This window comes from Panicum hallii, chromosome 2 (genome assembly GCF_002211085.1).
Source record: "Panicum hallii strain FIL2 chromosome 2, PHallii_v3.1, whole genome shotgun sequence".
NCBI lineage: Eukaryota > Viridiplantae > Streptophyta > Magnoliopsida > Poales > Poaceae > Panicum > Panicum hallii.
In genome coordinates, this window is record NC_038043.1 from 54,032,187 (window position 1) to 54,047,222 (window position 15,036).

General features: G+C 49.8%; 1 protein-coding gene across 1 annotated transcript; it reads right to left on the minus strand.

The window, feature by feature from the left end:
• Nucleotides 1–8,758: 8,758 nt before the first annotated feature.
• Nucleotides 8,759–14,108, minus strand: LOC112882263 (protein LONGIFOLIA 2-like). The gene is made up of 5 exons (XM_025947275.1): nucleotides 13,513–14,108; nucleotides 12,387–12,454; nucleotides 10,554–12,248; nucleotides 10,310–10,424; nucleotides 8,759–9,769 (listed from the first exon to the last, which is right to left on the minus strand). Exons 1-5 carry the CDS (start codon nucleotides 13,688–13,690, stop codon nucleotides 8,967–8,969), a joined length of 2,859 nt encoding a protein of 952 aa, XP_025803060.1. The 5' UTR covers nucleotides 13,691–14,108; the 3' UTR covers nucleotides 8,759–8,966.
• Between the last annotated feature and the right edge of the window lie 928 nt (nucleotides 14,109–15,036).

The following is a 15,036-nucleotide window of genomic DNA, read 5'->3' on the forward strand; positions in this document are numbered from 1 at the left end:
CTGGCACCCAACGAAACAGCTGCAACTTGCCGCGGCGCCGGGGCCCACACATGTCGCGCGAGGGTCCTACGCAGCAGCGACACGTCCCTGGCATCCGCTTTAAACCAGCAGGGCCCACGCGGGGACGGGGGTACGTGTGCGCGCGGGGGCGCCGCATCGCTCGCCACGTGCCGCGACGCAGCCCGGCGCGCGCGGGCCCCACGACAGCTCACTGCCCCCGAGGCCAACTTGCCGGGTCGCCAGGCAGGCCCTCGCGCTGGACGCTGCAGCCCCGCTCGGGTCTCATGACGCGTGGGGCCATGGGTGCCACGGGCCCCACGGGTCGCCGCGACGGGGCGGGCTGCGCGGTGGTGCCGTGCGGGTCGGAGAGGGGTGGCGTGAGGGGCAGCGGGGGATAGCCGCGCGTCTACTGCACGCTTCGTCGACGTTTCATGACACGCGGGTCCGGTGGTGTGCCGGGCCCGGAAATCGCTGGGCCTGGGCGGGCTGCAGGGTGGTGTGTGGTTTGGAGTTGGCGTGTGGTGCTTCTGGGGGTAGACCCACGTCTAAGCAAGCCACTCACGTTCAATGACACGCGGGTCCGTGACGTGCCGGGCCCCGCTAATCGGCGGGCGGCTGCGCGGCGGCGGCTGGGGACGTGGTGATGATGTGCGCGGTATGGTATACTGGGGGCTGCAGGGCAAGGGGATAGCGGCGTTGTCGCAACGCCTGCGGTTGGAGGGAGACACGTCACTACGGGTAGGGTGACGGCGACGTACTGGCGCGCCGCGTCCACGTGTCGAACTGCGGCGGCGCGGGGCCGAACGAACGGCAACGATAGAGCCTCGCTGTCCACCGGAGTGGGCCCCGTACACAAGTGGATGGCGGATAGTGTTTGCTTGTGGTCCCACGGCGGTGGAGGGCCGGATCGTCTGCGGGCATGCCCGATGGTTTAGTCGGCGTTTTTATAGCGGTATATAGGGAGAAAAATAAAACTGCGGCAACTTTAAGCCGATAGCTAGGTACAGCGACAGCTACTGTTTCAGATAGTTTTATTAAATAATATTAGAACAACAAATATGTGTATAAAATAAGTAGGAACTACAATAAGAACTAATAAATACTTATAATTGGTCATGTATGTATTCTTTGAATACAGAATTTTAAACATGTAGGCTAGGGTTAGTCGTTCTCAAAGCTTAACCTCACAAGAGATACGTTAGCTATTGTTTTGTAAATTTAAAATTAAAATCGACATGATTGTTCTATGGATGCAAATACATTGTAGTTGGATTATTATTAAGCTGTGAGCTATGGTAAATAGTTGAGCTATTCAGCTGTATCGCTCTTCTAGCTAACGCAGTATGATATTGACTTATGGCTTAGAGTTTAGGGGCATGAATATTCGCGTGTAGGTTATAAATGTTACCCCTCCTACCTTTCACATGCACACGCAGGGACACACCGCACTCATTCTCATGCACATTTGTGTGGGTTTGTCTAGCGCATTACTAATACAAGGTTGGAGAAATGACCTAATGAATAGCGTGTGGTGACTCTTGGGGCACGAATAGGCACACACCATTTCTTTTTGGAATAAATTCGTGAAAATATGCGCACACATGTTGAATATGAGACTTGAACTTGGGTGGATAAATTGCACCGCTCGAAATCTAGCAGATTAAACTATGCTCTACTAGTAAATTCTGCTCATCCATCGAGCTATCTCTTTGCAAGTCACAATGCTACATAATATATAGGTTTTGATCTAATGAGATATCTCCTTTTTGTAATTCCATGTACGATACAAGTGTTCAATTGATGATCTACCTTGCCAAGTGAGATACAAGTGCCTATCCTATTGGGTGTCTTTTTACTATGCCATGTAGGATACAAGTTGAGATAAGCGTTAGAAGAGCATGGAGACACAAGCCATGTAATGTGCACGAGACACATTCACCTTGTTGAGATGAAGGCAAGAGGATAATAAGTACGTACCGTGTGTATATTGTTCCAAATAACAAAAGGTCTTTATCATACGCGGTATGTGAATATGTATTAGAACCCAAGCAAGATATAAGTTGATGTAAACGTGAGAAGAGCGCAGAAAAGATCCATTCTGCGTGTGCAATGCAAAATGTTTAACAAAGTCCAAATTACATATGCCAGCATCAATGCAACGCTACATTCTTATCTTATCTTTGGTGTGATAGTATATCTTTTGTTGGAACAGATTAAACAAAGCCGAGTAACTAGTAAGATAGTTGTCCTTTTTCCAATTACCACATGCTAGCATAAAACACAACATAACACAAGCACTTAGTTTATTCCAGATAAGCATAAACTCCAAACCATCTGAACATCAATCAGCCACCATTGCTGACTGAGACTGGCCATCGAGGCTGCTGTACCATCGATGATTGCAGTTCTAGAGAGACCACAACCACAGCCTCATGGTGGAGCACACCAGTCGCTACAGAGTCGCCGTCCGCAGGGGATCCAGCAAATCCGCGAGGCGGGGAGCAGAATCTGGGGATATCGATTTTGTACGATGTTGGGCACGGAGAGAGGGAGGGAAGGGGGAAAAAAAATCTCGGGGTCGGCGATTTGACGCTGTCAGATTCAAGCGCCCAATAATTAACCCCGGCGCGCTTCGGCGTGGCTTCCCGCGGCTGGGTTGGTCGCGGCAAGTTGCGCCCGTTTGAACACCAGCGAGTGGTGTGCAGGCAGCAGGGACGCCCAGCGAGGCTAAACTAATGGATGGGCTTATTTTAGCAAGCGCGTAGGTTGCTTTCTGACGATACCGAGCTACTATACGCTAGCTAGTCTAGGCGGCATCTTTTACTGTAATTTGAAAAATATGCAGATGGCATGCTTCTTCTTCTCTGTCTTTTCTTTCTGACCACGCTACTTCCTTAATATATATATATATATATACACACACGCACGTTCGAATAATAAGCGACGAAATCGATGGTTGAATTCTCTCGATTTTTTGTGCGACAAAATTAAATTTGTTGAGCATGTCCATGCTTAGAGTTTGGGAGAGGTATATATATTCGGCATTATTCCACTGGACGTTTGCAGTTAATAATCCTTTGGTGTGTATAGTCTAACCGGTATATGGGTCTTGCCTGGCTAGGTGCACCATCAATGTGTGTGTGTGTGTGTAGTCTTGTAACGAGCAGCATATAATATGGACCATGTTGTTATATAGCAGTGGTATGTCATGGTTCTATTCTCAAAAGGAAAAAATAGTGTGGATACTCTTTATGACATGCATGTATTTCAGAACCGGAAATACGTAGTGTTAATCTTATACCGATCAACGTGGATGCTCCAATTTGCAGAGAGATCGATCACCAAAACTTAGTCGACGCATTGATATAGATAGAGACCAACTTAGAGATGTATACTGCACAACTCGATGACGACCCAAATCCAACAAAAGATACTATCTATCGCACGACGATAGGTTTATCCACGTATTTATTTGTCGACAATGACAGTGATGTTTACCGTAGCTAGCTAGGTAGCTAGCTCTCTCCCTCACTCTATAGCTTCTCTATCAAAAATAGACAGATAATAAAAAGGGCTAGATCCAACACGCAGCCATGGCTAGCGATTGGCCCCAATCGTTGGACAGCCCGCGTTTTGAAAAGCGCAAGTTGCCATGCGATCCTTGTACGTTGTGCATCCCGGCGTAGCGCAGGGGACCAACTGACCGTGTTAGTTGTTTGTTAATTCCCAACTTGCAGCTCATGACGATGCAGTGTGTTATTAGTTAGTGCTAAGCACTGCACTAACTCGATCACCAGCAGAGAAGAAGCAAGTGGGTCATGCTCAGGCGTAGCGTATGCCAACTAGGAATGAAGAAATGTTTCTAGATATATAGCTAATAATAGGTACGCTCAACAGCAAAAAAAAAAAACACACTGACGGTCGTGCATGCATGGAGTAGCTGTATTGTATAATTTGCTTGCTATCTGCAGCTACACTACCTCCTGCGGCTGCTGCTGCTGCTGCTGCTAGGAACGAGCCTTTTGGGTTTTGGCAAAATTAGGTCGTTGTAGGAGGGATGAGTGTTGGAGCAAACCGGTCCCACTGTCATAGAGAGATCGATGATCATCAGATGAGCACCTAGTATCTTTCTGGGATTTTGTTTTTTTAGCTACGTACAGATCTGTCATTGGTAAACGCACGACCTGATCCTTAACTAATTAGCTAGAAAAGCTGGTGACGATGCTACGACAGGATGTTATAATTTCCACGTTTCCAATCAGCGTCCATTCCATCTCGTACGGATTAAGTAGGGCCGACCATACGTATACTGGGCTCTGCAGAGGTACACACGTAGAAGAGCAGGTTTCGGTCAAGGTTACATTAGCTGCAGACTACACTGCTAGCATGTCCGTACATGCTCCATGTGCGTCTCGCAGGGCGGCCGGTATTACGATTATATTTATCAGTTCAGTGTTATAAAGCAGCTAGCAGACTGCAGACGTGTAATTCTCAAGCGAGATCGAATTTTGGTAGTAACTAACAACTCTGGGTATTATTTGCACCGAGACCAGTTAACTGAAAGATCGAAGCCGTTGGATATGTTACGTCGTCCAAAGGAATAATACATGTCTTGATTGAAACCAAACAATCAAAAGGAAAATCATGTCCACCAAAACCAAGCAAATCTTGGACGCCAATCTAGACTTGGAACCACGTAAAGTAGGAAAATCTAAGGCCCGTTTGGAATCTTGGAATTGAATTCCATTCTAATAATGATAATTTAGATACAAATCTATTAAATTAATATGAATATATACAGAATATATTTGTATACTATTACTGGTCATATGCGGGAGATATTTATATGCTATATTTTTACTATAGAGGAGTGAGACAAAGGATGTGTTATAAGTTATGGAATTGAAACATAGCTTGCTTGATGGCCTATAAATTTAGAATAGACTTATATCTAATCTTTGAAAAGTGGTTGAAAAATGACGGGATATCAAATTCTAAGCTAAATAGTCTAATTTATTAAGCAGATTTTAATTTAAAAAATGAGAGAGGGTCCAAACAGCCCCCTCCACCCCCAAAGGAAGAAAAAACAAGCCGTTTGACGGAGTGGCCAGCACCTTCCAATTACCATGTGTGTTTATTTACTTCGGCTGGGCTTCATCACAAAGCGATCGATCAGACCAAACCCAGCATTCAGCAACCAGAAAAGAAAGGGCTGCTTGACCACGAGCGCTGAAGCGCAGAAAGCCCTCCTTGCACAAGTTGGGATCAGAATATTGCCCGGAATCTGGAGCCTTTACACCTCCCCCTGCCCTGCTACTTGGTTGCTGCTCCTTTCGTCCTCCTCCTCTCCTCTCCTCTCCTCTCATCTCATCGCATCACATCACATCACATCACATCATCGCCCTCCGAGATCTGGAGATGGGGAGCCCCCGTACACGCATTCGCGCGATAGTTTATGTTATCCACCGACCACCATTCAGTGTCGCCACGACGCCAAGTTGCACAGTTCATGCACCTGGAGCCGATACAATATGCGCAACTTGCCCGGTGTGTGCTCTCAGGCCATAATTCCGGTGCTCGCGCTTTGCCGTTGCAGCTTGGGAGGGAGGGGTCGGTAACATAAACTATGCTAGACATATAAATGTACCTTTTCAATGTACCCTTGCTAGTTGGTTGATGGACAGCTTATTCCTTCCAGTCTCGATTGGTCAGTGGTAAGCTGGCAGGGACATGCTTGTTTTCTTGCAAGGATTTTTATTTCTAGTAAAAGCAGATGACACTGCATTTTTCTTTTCCCACCGCAGGTATGCTGGCTGCTGGGAAAACGTTCGCCAGTAAACTCTGACGACAGACGAAGCTGGACCAGAATTCGGTGCAGAAGAGGTTTTGGGCCCAGAGCAGGCCGCGATGATGGTTTTGGGCCCTTGTGGTTTCCCGCCTAGTGTTGAACACCGGCCATATAGGCCCGTTTAACATTTGCACCAGCCCATTAGGCAGCGGGGGCCTCCCTGTCTCGACGCTGCTGCCGCCGGTGGCCTCGCCGTGCCACCCACCACTGCGGGGCAGCCGCCGTCGTCCGCCCCACCTCGCAGTGGCCAGTGGTGTTGGCGGCCTGATCGTGGCCAAACAACCATTCAACTTGGCCAACTGAGGGAGGTAGTCCAACAACCGGTGATCGTGGACGAGCATGGCATCGACGAGATGGGTGCTCAGGGGACCCCTGACAGTCGTCGGTGTCCACTCCTCGGCCACCAGGTCCAAGTCGTCGAACGAAGCTGCACTGTCAGGCTTGACGCCGTCAGGACCGCTATCTGCCGGAAATCTAGCGATACGCAGATGGGAGGATGCTGCGTCGCCCTCCACTGTTGGGCAACGCCGTCGCCGGCGACAAGTGTTACGACCTCGCACGGCTGGGGGTTTGCAGCATAGAGGGAGCCGACGCGGAGCACCTTTGTGCTCCCTCGCGTCCATGGAGGGGATGGACGTACGTGCCCGAGTATGCAGTTATGCACGCCGATAGGCGATAGGTGAGTGTCCGTGTCCCCGTCGGGCAAGACGGTGGTGACTCCGGCAGTCAGGTCTAGTATACTGCAAGTACTTGCAAGCAGCAACCGAGAAGCAGACAAGTCACCTTGCGCGCTCAAATTCACGTCGAGCCGCGCGATCCCGAGGCCGCTTATGGTGTTGGCGACGCCGCCGGAGTACACGTCGACGCGGATCTCGTCGTGGCAGCGGCGGAGGCTGGCGAAGGGCGATCAGGGGGTGGCCGGACCGGACAAGTGGGCTCCGGCGAAGCGGGGGTCGGATGTGAGCGACCGCCACGACCGGCAGACGAGGCGGAGGCGGCACAGCGCGCGCCTTGGCCGGGACGCGGAGCAGGATCTCGTATACCATGTCCGCGGGCACTTCGGGGGCAGGAGCAGGAGCAGCGGCCATTGCGGCTCGCTTGTCGCGTCCCAGCGCCGATCCCATCGCCGGCCAGACTGTATGTAGGTAAATCTTTGGCGGGTGCAGGTCGACAGTGTCCCGGGCGGCGGAGAACGGATGACCGACGGCCCCGGGGGGGGGGGGGGGGGGGGGGGGCGGCGGGGCTAATGTGTAAAAGCTAGGAATTAAAATGCAAAACATTGTTCATTATACCCCCTATATTGGATCGCGTTAGTAATCGCGATCCAAATTAGGGGGTAAGTGTAAAGTGAAAGGTCAAAGTGTGAATTATTAATTAAAATAGGGTGTAAGGTGAAAATATCGGATCGCGATTATCAATCGCGATCCAAATCAGGCGGTAAATGTAAAATCGACTCCTCCCGTACCCTGCCTGATGCGCCGACGAGGTAGGGCGGCGGCGGCGAGCCGCAGGGGTACGCCTGGAGGCGGGGCCCGACGGCATCGGCACTCCACTGCCATGCGCGGTGAAGCTCGATCGGCGGCGCGGAGGCCGCGTCCACCGCCGGCTGCAGCGGCCGGCGCCCGCGCACGACCTCGAGCGCCTCGTCCGGCCGCATTGTCCGTTCACGGCCGGAGATTCATCACTCAACAGGCCGCCAAGACCACTGCGACGGTGGGTGGAGGCGAGATGTTCTCCGGGATTGCTATTGTCCGTTCATGGTCACTAGCCGACCTGGCAGTGGCGCGGTGACCGCATGCTCGACGAAATGCTTGCGAGGCTCGCGCGCGCACTGGGCGGCGGAGAGTGCCTGGTAGTGCTTCGTGCTGTACCATGGCCTGAGCAGAGTCCCGCATCTTGGGCGCGCGTGCCAGCCGGTGGCCGTGGCGTCTCCTACCATCGGTGCCGGCTCCTGTTGCCGATGACCCGCCGATGGGACTCTGGTAACTTATTCCTTGCGCTGACATGGCGGCGCCGGCATTCCATGTGCGGTGCCGAGAGGATTCGACCCAAGCTCAGGACTGTTCGTCCTTTGCGATGACGCATATTAATCGCACGCTAGGCTGTTGCGGTCTACTTGTCCGAGAAGATGAATCTCCGGCGGTTGACGGTGCCATTGAAATCTTAACGGTGCCGAGGTCTGAAGGGCATCAAGTGCCGGAATTCTACGAAAATCATGGTCAAATCAGTCCGGGTGGTGGATGTGGATCATTGCAATCTTGGCCTATTCGCTGTGTGCGCACTGCGCACGCTCAGTTTGCAAAATGGCAAGCGTGCATGCCGGTCTGGTGTCGGAGGTATGCCTTGCTCTGTCACTTTCAGAAAATGCCTGTCCTTATCTGTTCAATTCATCTCTCTGCTGCCGATTTGCAAGCTGTGTCATGTCTCTTGTCCTAGATGATCTGGCACTGACTCTTGTACAGTTATACCGTTGATAATCGTCTGTCCTTATGCTGAACAGAAACCTGACTTGCTTGCACAGACTAAAAGACCCTCCACTGCAGTGTTGTATGTTGTCTTCACACAAATTACCCATCCCGGTTATTACTGGGGTGGGTGGAGGTGGGAGATTATGGTAGGTTTTGTTGATTATCCTTGTGCGAATGTCAGGTTAGAACTGTTGAGGTTCTTTTGTCTAAATAGCAAACAGTTTCGACTACAGTTTTAGAACTCCAAGTGGGTGTCATCACCGCTCTGGCAGAGTGGCAGAAGATATCTACTTATCTAAAATAGTATGAGATGGTCGTGGAGTATTTTTTTTTTAGCAAAGGTCGTGGAATACTGGAATATAGAAGCCGAATGGCCCCTTGTACCTGAAACAGGTGTGTATGGAATTAAACCATTGCTTCATGAAAGAAATAACAGCTTGTGTAATCTGGAATAACAGCATGATTGAGTCAAAAGAACATCACACCGTACAGAAGAGTTTACTAAGAATATTATATATAGATTGCCTCGCTTCTTCTGGTGTTGAGGATCATTTATATTCCTTCTACAGTTTAGTCTTCAGCAAAATATAAAAGGTTACATTTACTAGAGCCTAAGCTTCTTAATGGAAACAACTACTGCCACACATAATTCAGTTTATACTACTGAAAGAAAGCTGCCTCCGAAGCTTCCATTGTCCAAATTGCATTTTCTCCCTAGCCCCATCGTCTATGACCTCGTCGATAAGGTTCTTGAAGATGGATTTTTCGATTTCCAAAACCATGCCATGTAGTTCGGTATCAAAGCTCATCCAGTCTTTTGTTCCACCGACTATATCCTCATCTACTAGCATGTTTTCATTCTCATCCTCTTCGGAGCATTTTGTTAGCCTGTCATCAATCTCAGTGCACACGTCCCTGAATAGTTGCCACCCGCTTAACATCTTCGACTGAAGAAATTTTACTGGCTGACTTCCAAATCTGCAGATGTTCATCTTCTGTGCTATGGTTTCGTTTACCATGTCAAACACAAGTCTTCGGTGAAGCTTTCCTGTGCAAGGCTTAGAGCATTTCTTAGCTCCATTGACAGTTTGAAATTCTGAAACAATGTCTGGTTTTGTTTGTTCAAGAATGAGGAAGAGCTCTGGATTGATCAGATAACTTGATGATCGGAGTTGACCAGGTAATGCTGTGAAACTAAGTTCTTTATGCAAAAGACCAGATGCCACTAGTATCTCGTAGATATACTGATGATCTTTATTTGCAGTGACTGATGCCATGACTTCTTTGATATCTGCAGCTTCCTCATTCATTGATTGCAGTTGCTCAAGCTTCTGGATAAGGACTTCCAGGTTTTCTGGTTTAATCTGGTTGACTTCACTGCTCGCCTTAGACTGTGGTGTGTCAGGCAGGCTGTTTGGGTTCCAGCACTCATCTGAAGAATGTGTCTCGCCATCTGAACAGGTAATAATGGTATTTTCAGAAAACAATGCCCAATACACTGCAGAACTATTTAATGTACCAAACGAAAAATACGGAATTCACTGTCAGACAAAGCATGTATCAGACAGGAGAGACGAAAACACTGGCCACCTACAGATCCATCGAATGATACACACTAGATGTATTTGTGGAGGGGGACATTGGTGGACACATCTACTCTAGCATGTATGCCCACCAAAAGACACATATCGTGCTCCTGCATAAGCAGTGCTGTGTGTGGGGTTGCAGCCATGCACTGTTGATCACATCTAGCTCCTGTGGTAGCTCCTAATTGCAGGACCACAAGCTACCTGGTAGCTTTTATTGCAGATTATCTGTCACTAACGTTATCAGCACACTGACAGCTAGCTATGCTTGTCCCTTGAGTAACACTGTGGGCTTCTGAATTAAATAAGACCAAACAGTAGGATCTATCATGCTGGTGTTCTTGCAGGAAACAGCCGGGTTATCTAATGCATATTAATGATGGTAAACGAAGAAAACAACTTCTCACCTTTGAATGAATCTGAGATCCTTTTATGATAGAAGGATGTGTCGAGGACAGAGACAGGGCTCGGGATGTTGTCCAGTGAATGAATATTTTGGTCTGAACCGAGAATTGAAGGACCCTGAAAGAAGATAGATAGGAATTATTCACTAGTAAGTATATCTTTGAGGTAGACAATGAATACAAAATACATTGAAAGTTGTAGAACTATATGGTTTCTTGATATATACTTCGTTCCCTTTATATTTACCTTGTGACTTGATGTTGTTGCAACGTTGCATGGTTGAACAAATGATGAGCTGACACCTGGAAGCTTTGGACAATCCATGATACTGACATCAACTTGCTTTGCTAAGCTGATTCTGCTCCCTGTACTCGGCAAGACCTCATCACGGTGGCTTTTCACCTGAGAAGGATTTGATCTTATTCTTCCTTTTGGGGATACAGCTTCATTGGACTTCTTGCTTGGAGATTTTGGTGAGACCGGTGGGCGAGACCTCCTTTCGGACTCTGCTTTCTTTTGCACATTTCTGGGGCTTGATGAACCTGTAGGCCTCGGTGAGCTGGCACTGCTGACAGGTTCTTCTGGCTTTGATTGAGCTCTGGACATCCGAAGATGAATCTTGTCATTCGTGCCAGTGCAAGATGAATCTCTGGCCTGCAACTTCCTCAGGCTTCTGAGGCCTGCAATTGGAGCAACCGAAGCAAGTGAAACACCAGGCTTCTCTGTAGTTCTTGCAGGCTTCATGACCACAATTGGAGGCTGGAATTTTCCGGGGTCAGTGGTTAGATCATACCCTGCCCTCTGAACAGCCACTGACCTGGCATTGCTGTCATTCTGGCTCTTAGCATCTTTTGCATTCAATGCACCCAAAATTCTCAGAGCCCTGAAATCCTTGTTATTACACTCTAAGAAGTCAAGGCCCCCGAGCCTTCTTTCTATATCAGCATAGACAGATGCAGTTCTTGACCTCCCTTCAGCTTCTCGACATTGTTGTGCTTTGGTGTTGTTGGCACTTCTCTCCTGCTGCCTCCAAGGAGCCGCTTCTGTGAGAATTCTTGGGGAAGGCTTGGTTTTGAGTGCTGAAGAGTCATTCTTCAGCTGCAACATGCGGGAATCCCGGCAATTGCTTCTGGGCGAACGTGATGGATGCTCATGCTGAGTGGCTTGTGCAGGTCTCGGTGATCTTGAAGTCTCATGGTTATCAGCAGTCAGCACCCCTGTAGCATTTGTTGCTTCTTCCAACCCCATTAGCTTGGCAATGACACTGTTGGCTCTCCTATGGCTCGGGGAATCTTGAGGCCTCAAAGTATCCAAGAGAATATCATCAGTCCTCTTGTAACTGAAGTTCTTCTGGCGTGAGCTTGGACTCAGAGACTCCTTCCTACTGTCCAAGGACAATCTAGGAAGCTCTTTAAGCCTTGTGGAAGGCCTCTTGCTTTCCTGGGGTTCGGCTGGTCGCAGGAGTCTTCGGTCATCACATGAGAAGCGTGACTGCTCCTGCAAACGCCTGTTAGATTCAGCGACAGTTGCAGGAACCTTTGTGCTCCTGTCAATCCCAATGATACAGGTTCCATCCGTTGATTTGGACAGCAGCAGTGGCCTCGGTGAGTCCTTGTACTGCCCATTTCTCCGTGCCTCCTGCACGGAGGTTTTTACAGTTAGGCATCCAGAGTCCCTGTTGATGGAGTCCTTCACTATGTCTCTGAAACCGACATTAGGATGCCCAGACTTGGTGTTCATGTCACTTTCCTTCAAACTTGGCAAACTTTTCAGTGACCTCTGCACAAAGAGCTCCTCATTGATGTAAGGAAGCTCCTGCTGGACCGATTTATTGCCATCAAGCGATGAAAAGGATGAGCATGAAGAGGAGGAAGACGAAGCTCTTGATGATTCGATTGAAAGACTGCTGTTCTCAGTCGTACATTTGCTGAATGTTTTCTCCTGCATAAGCAACTTATAGGTTGGTGCCATCTTCTTTATGCATTCATAAAGTACTTCTGCTAGATGTGTAAACTGGTTTCCCCGACCCAAAAAGAAAAGGAAAAAAAAAGTTGAGGCCAATCGAGGTAGGAATATTACCAGAACGATCTTTGAGGTACTTGAACTTTGAACTGGAACATTGCTGCTGCTCTTTGAAGCAGTATTGTCTGGATAACATAAGGAGGTATTAGAACAAAATTTCTAAACAGAGAAAATAGAGCGATTTGTTATGCCATGCTGGTAATACAAAACAATGATAGATATGGTGCTGAATTATTTACAGGAGTTCGTTGATACATGAATGGAATTATTACAATCAAGTGTTGAGCTGTCCTCTTCAGCTAATCTGTCATTTAGAAGGTTTATCTTTTAAAACTGAATGTTAAGCTGTCGGCTTCAGATAATCTGTCGTTATTAGAAAGGTTTATTTATAAAAAACTAAATGTTAAGCTGTCCTCTTCAGTTTGATTATATAAATGAAATTTATAATACACTGTTCCGCTGTCCTCTTCAGTCAGCATGAATAGTTATCCTCATGCTATTTTCCGGCACTAGGTACCCAAATAATCATCGTTGGATGTCATTACGTCGATGTCGTGCTCATCTATTGCTAAAAGGGAACATGTGCTGTCATTAGCGCATCCTTAAGTAAATGTTTTATGATCACAGTTACTACGGTCAACTACTGCTACAGTACACATGTTCTCCAAAAAAACTCCTAGTCTCTTGTCGGTAAAAGAAGGTACGTATATTAAATTTGCATTACGGTACCAACATGGCAATTTATTTTGCAACGTTCACTTTACAGGAAGGTGGTTCGCCCATGCTGCAAGGCAACCAGTTTTTATACTCCCGAGCGGTTTTACCAACCAGGGTATTTTGTTTTTTTTTTTATATAGTTCGTCCGTTGTTCTTTGCTGAACCTTCCAACTGTCGATCTTACCAAACCTTGAATAATAAGATGGAAACGCATTTTAGTTTCCAACGCACACAAGTAGCATGTTTTTTTGGGGGGGTGTCAAAAAACACCTAACTTTCTCATCTCAAGTCAACAAACAAACCAGAATGAGCTAAAAACTCCGCGAACGTGAGTTAAAACTGGATCGATTCTGGGAAGCGAAACGCTAGCAAAGTGAAAAAGAAGAAGAATAGGAAGAAGAAGACTTCGCTAAAACTTTAGCAGAGCAGGATGATGCAGAGAGCGGGAGGAAGACGAAGCCATTACCTGGTGCTGAAGGCGGAGGCAGCCTCTTCTGCGCCTGCCGGCCGCCGCGCCGCCCGCCGCCGGTGATGAGCCGCTGGCGGTCGAAGATCTGGAATATGCCGGCCATGCACCCCATTTGCCGGTCGAGCTCCCGCGCGTCGTCGGCGAAGGCGGCGGCGCCGCGCATCCTCGCCGGCATCTTCGTTCCGGGCTCCAAGCAAGCTTCTTCCTTGGTTCTCGGCCCCGATCAGGCGCCGAGGCAAGTTGGCCGCCCGAGGCGATCACCAGCTCGCATTCAGCGCGCTAGTGATGGCCAGGCCGCAGCGCACCACCACCAGAAGCAGAATCCAGAGAAGCTTCCGAAGCAGAGGGGAGCCAATCACGGCGCGAGCAAAGCTGCGAGAAGCAGCCGGTACAGGTGCAGATATAGAAGCTGGAGCCTCAGAACTCTGGCTTCTCCTTTGGGATGGGCGAGTTCAGAGGAATGTTATCGTTGCGGCGCCATGCAGGCTGCTCTCGTGAGGACTGAGGAGGGAAGGAGAGCGAGGGAGAGGCCTTGCTGTGGATTTAAGAGGGGAGGCCGGCCGGCGAGCGGGCTGGCTGGGTTGGGGTTGGGTTTGGAGTTGCCTGCCTGGGGGTGCGTGTGCGGTGGGGTTGAAATAAGAGGGGGAGGGCGTGGTGGGGGTGGGGGGCACCGGCACGGCGTGTTGGGGTGGGTCAAGCCGTGTCCCTGGTCCTGCCTGCCTGCCTGCTGCGCCCTACCCGCATCCATCCATCCATCCATCCATCTGCCGCCGCTGCATCACACGCCATGTGAGGGGCTGATCATTGCGGGTGTGCGCCGCCATGTGATGCCTGTCAGGTCAGGCCGCCCGCCGCAGCCCCCAGCGCGCGCGAGCGCACAGGAGTTTTAACGGGAGGGGGGCGGCGGCGCGGCCGGCCGGCCCTTCAATTCGTGACGCGCCAGCCTGCGCGCCAGCCGGCACGCCCACGCACCGTGCCCGCCAGCGGCCCGTCCTTCTCCACCCCGCTGTTGCCTGCGATCGGGGGAGGTGGTGCGCGGCGCGCCACACATGCCACCGGGTTCTGGGAGTGGCGGTAGCATCATCCTGCGTCGTCTGTCCATGTCCCCGGCGGACAGGCCCGGCCGGTCGTCGGCATCGCCGCCACCCTTTCGCCAGGGTGACGGAGGGGAACAGCCGGCCCGGTCCATGCCGGGGCCCCGGTCCGCGCGCGCGTATAGGCAACAGCCAACAGGTGGTAGTGGTATGCGTAGACAACCATCCCGTCCGTGTCAATCCGTCACGCCGCCGCGCTCGTATGGTCTCCTACTCTTGTGGACAAATGGAACACAACACACGTACGGGATACGACGTGGTGCTCGTAAGCAGCACTGTTCATCATCGCCCACGCCTTATCGCGTCGTATCCTCCCTGTTCGTACAAGTCTCCGAATGTCTGTCTGTATGGGAGGCAGCGCGGGAAACCCTGACTGAATCTTCGATTCTTTTTTAGAGTTTTAGAGCCACAGGCCCCAGTCATACTT

Coding starts and splice junctions, on each gene's coding strand:
- LOC112882263 (XM_025947275.1), bottom strand. CDS start 13,690: ATGCCGGCGAGGATGCGCGGCGCCGCCGCCTTCGCCGACGACGCGCGG. Junction 12,249..12,386: donor GTACCTCAAAGATCGTTCTG/GTAATATTCCTA, acceptor TTGCTTATGCAG/GAGAAAACATTCAGCAAATG. Junction 10,425..10,553: donor CAACAACATCAAGTCACAAG/GTAAATATAAAG, acceptor ATCTTCTTTCAG/GGTCCTTCAATTCTCGGTTC.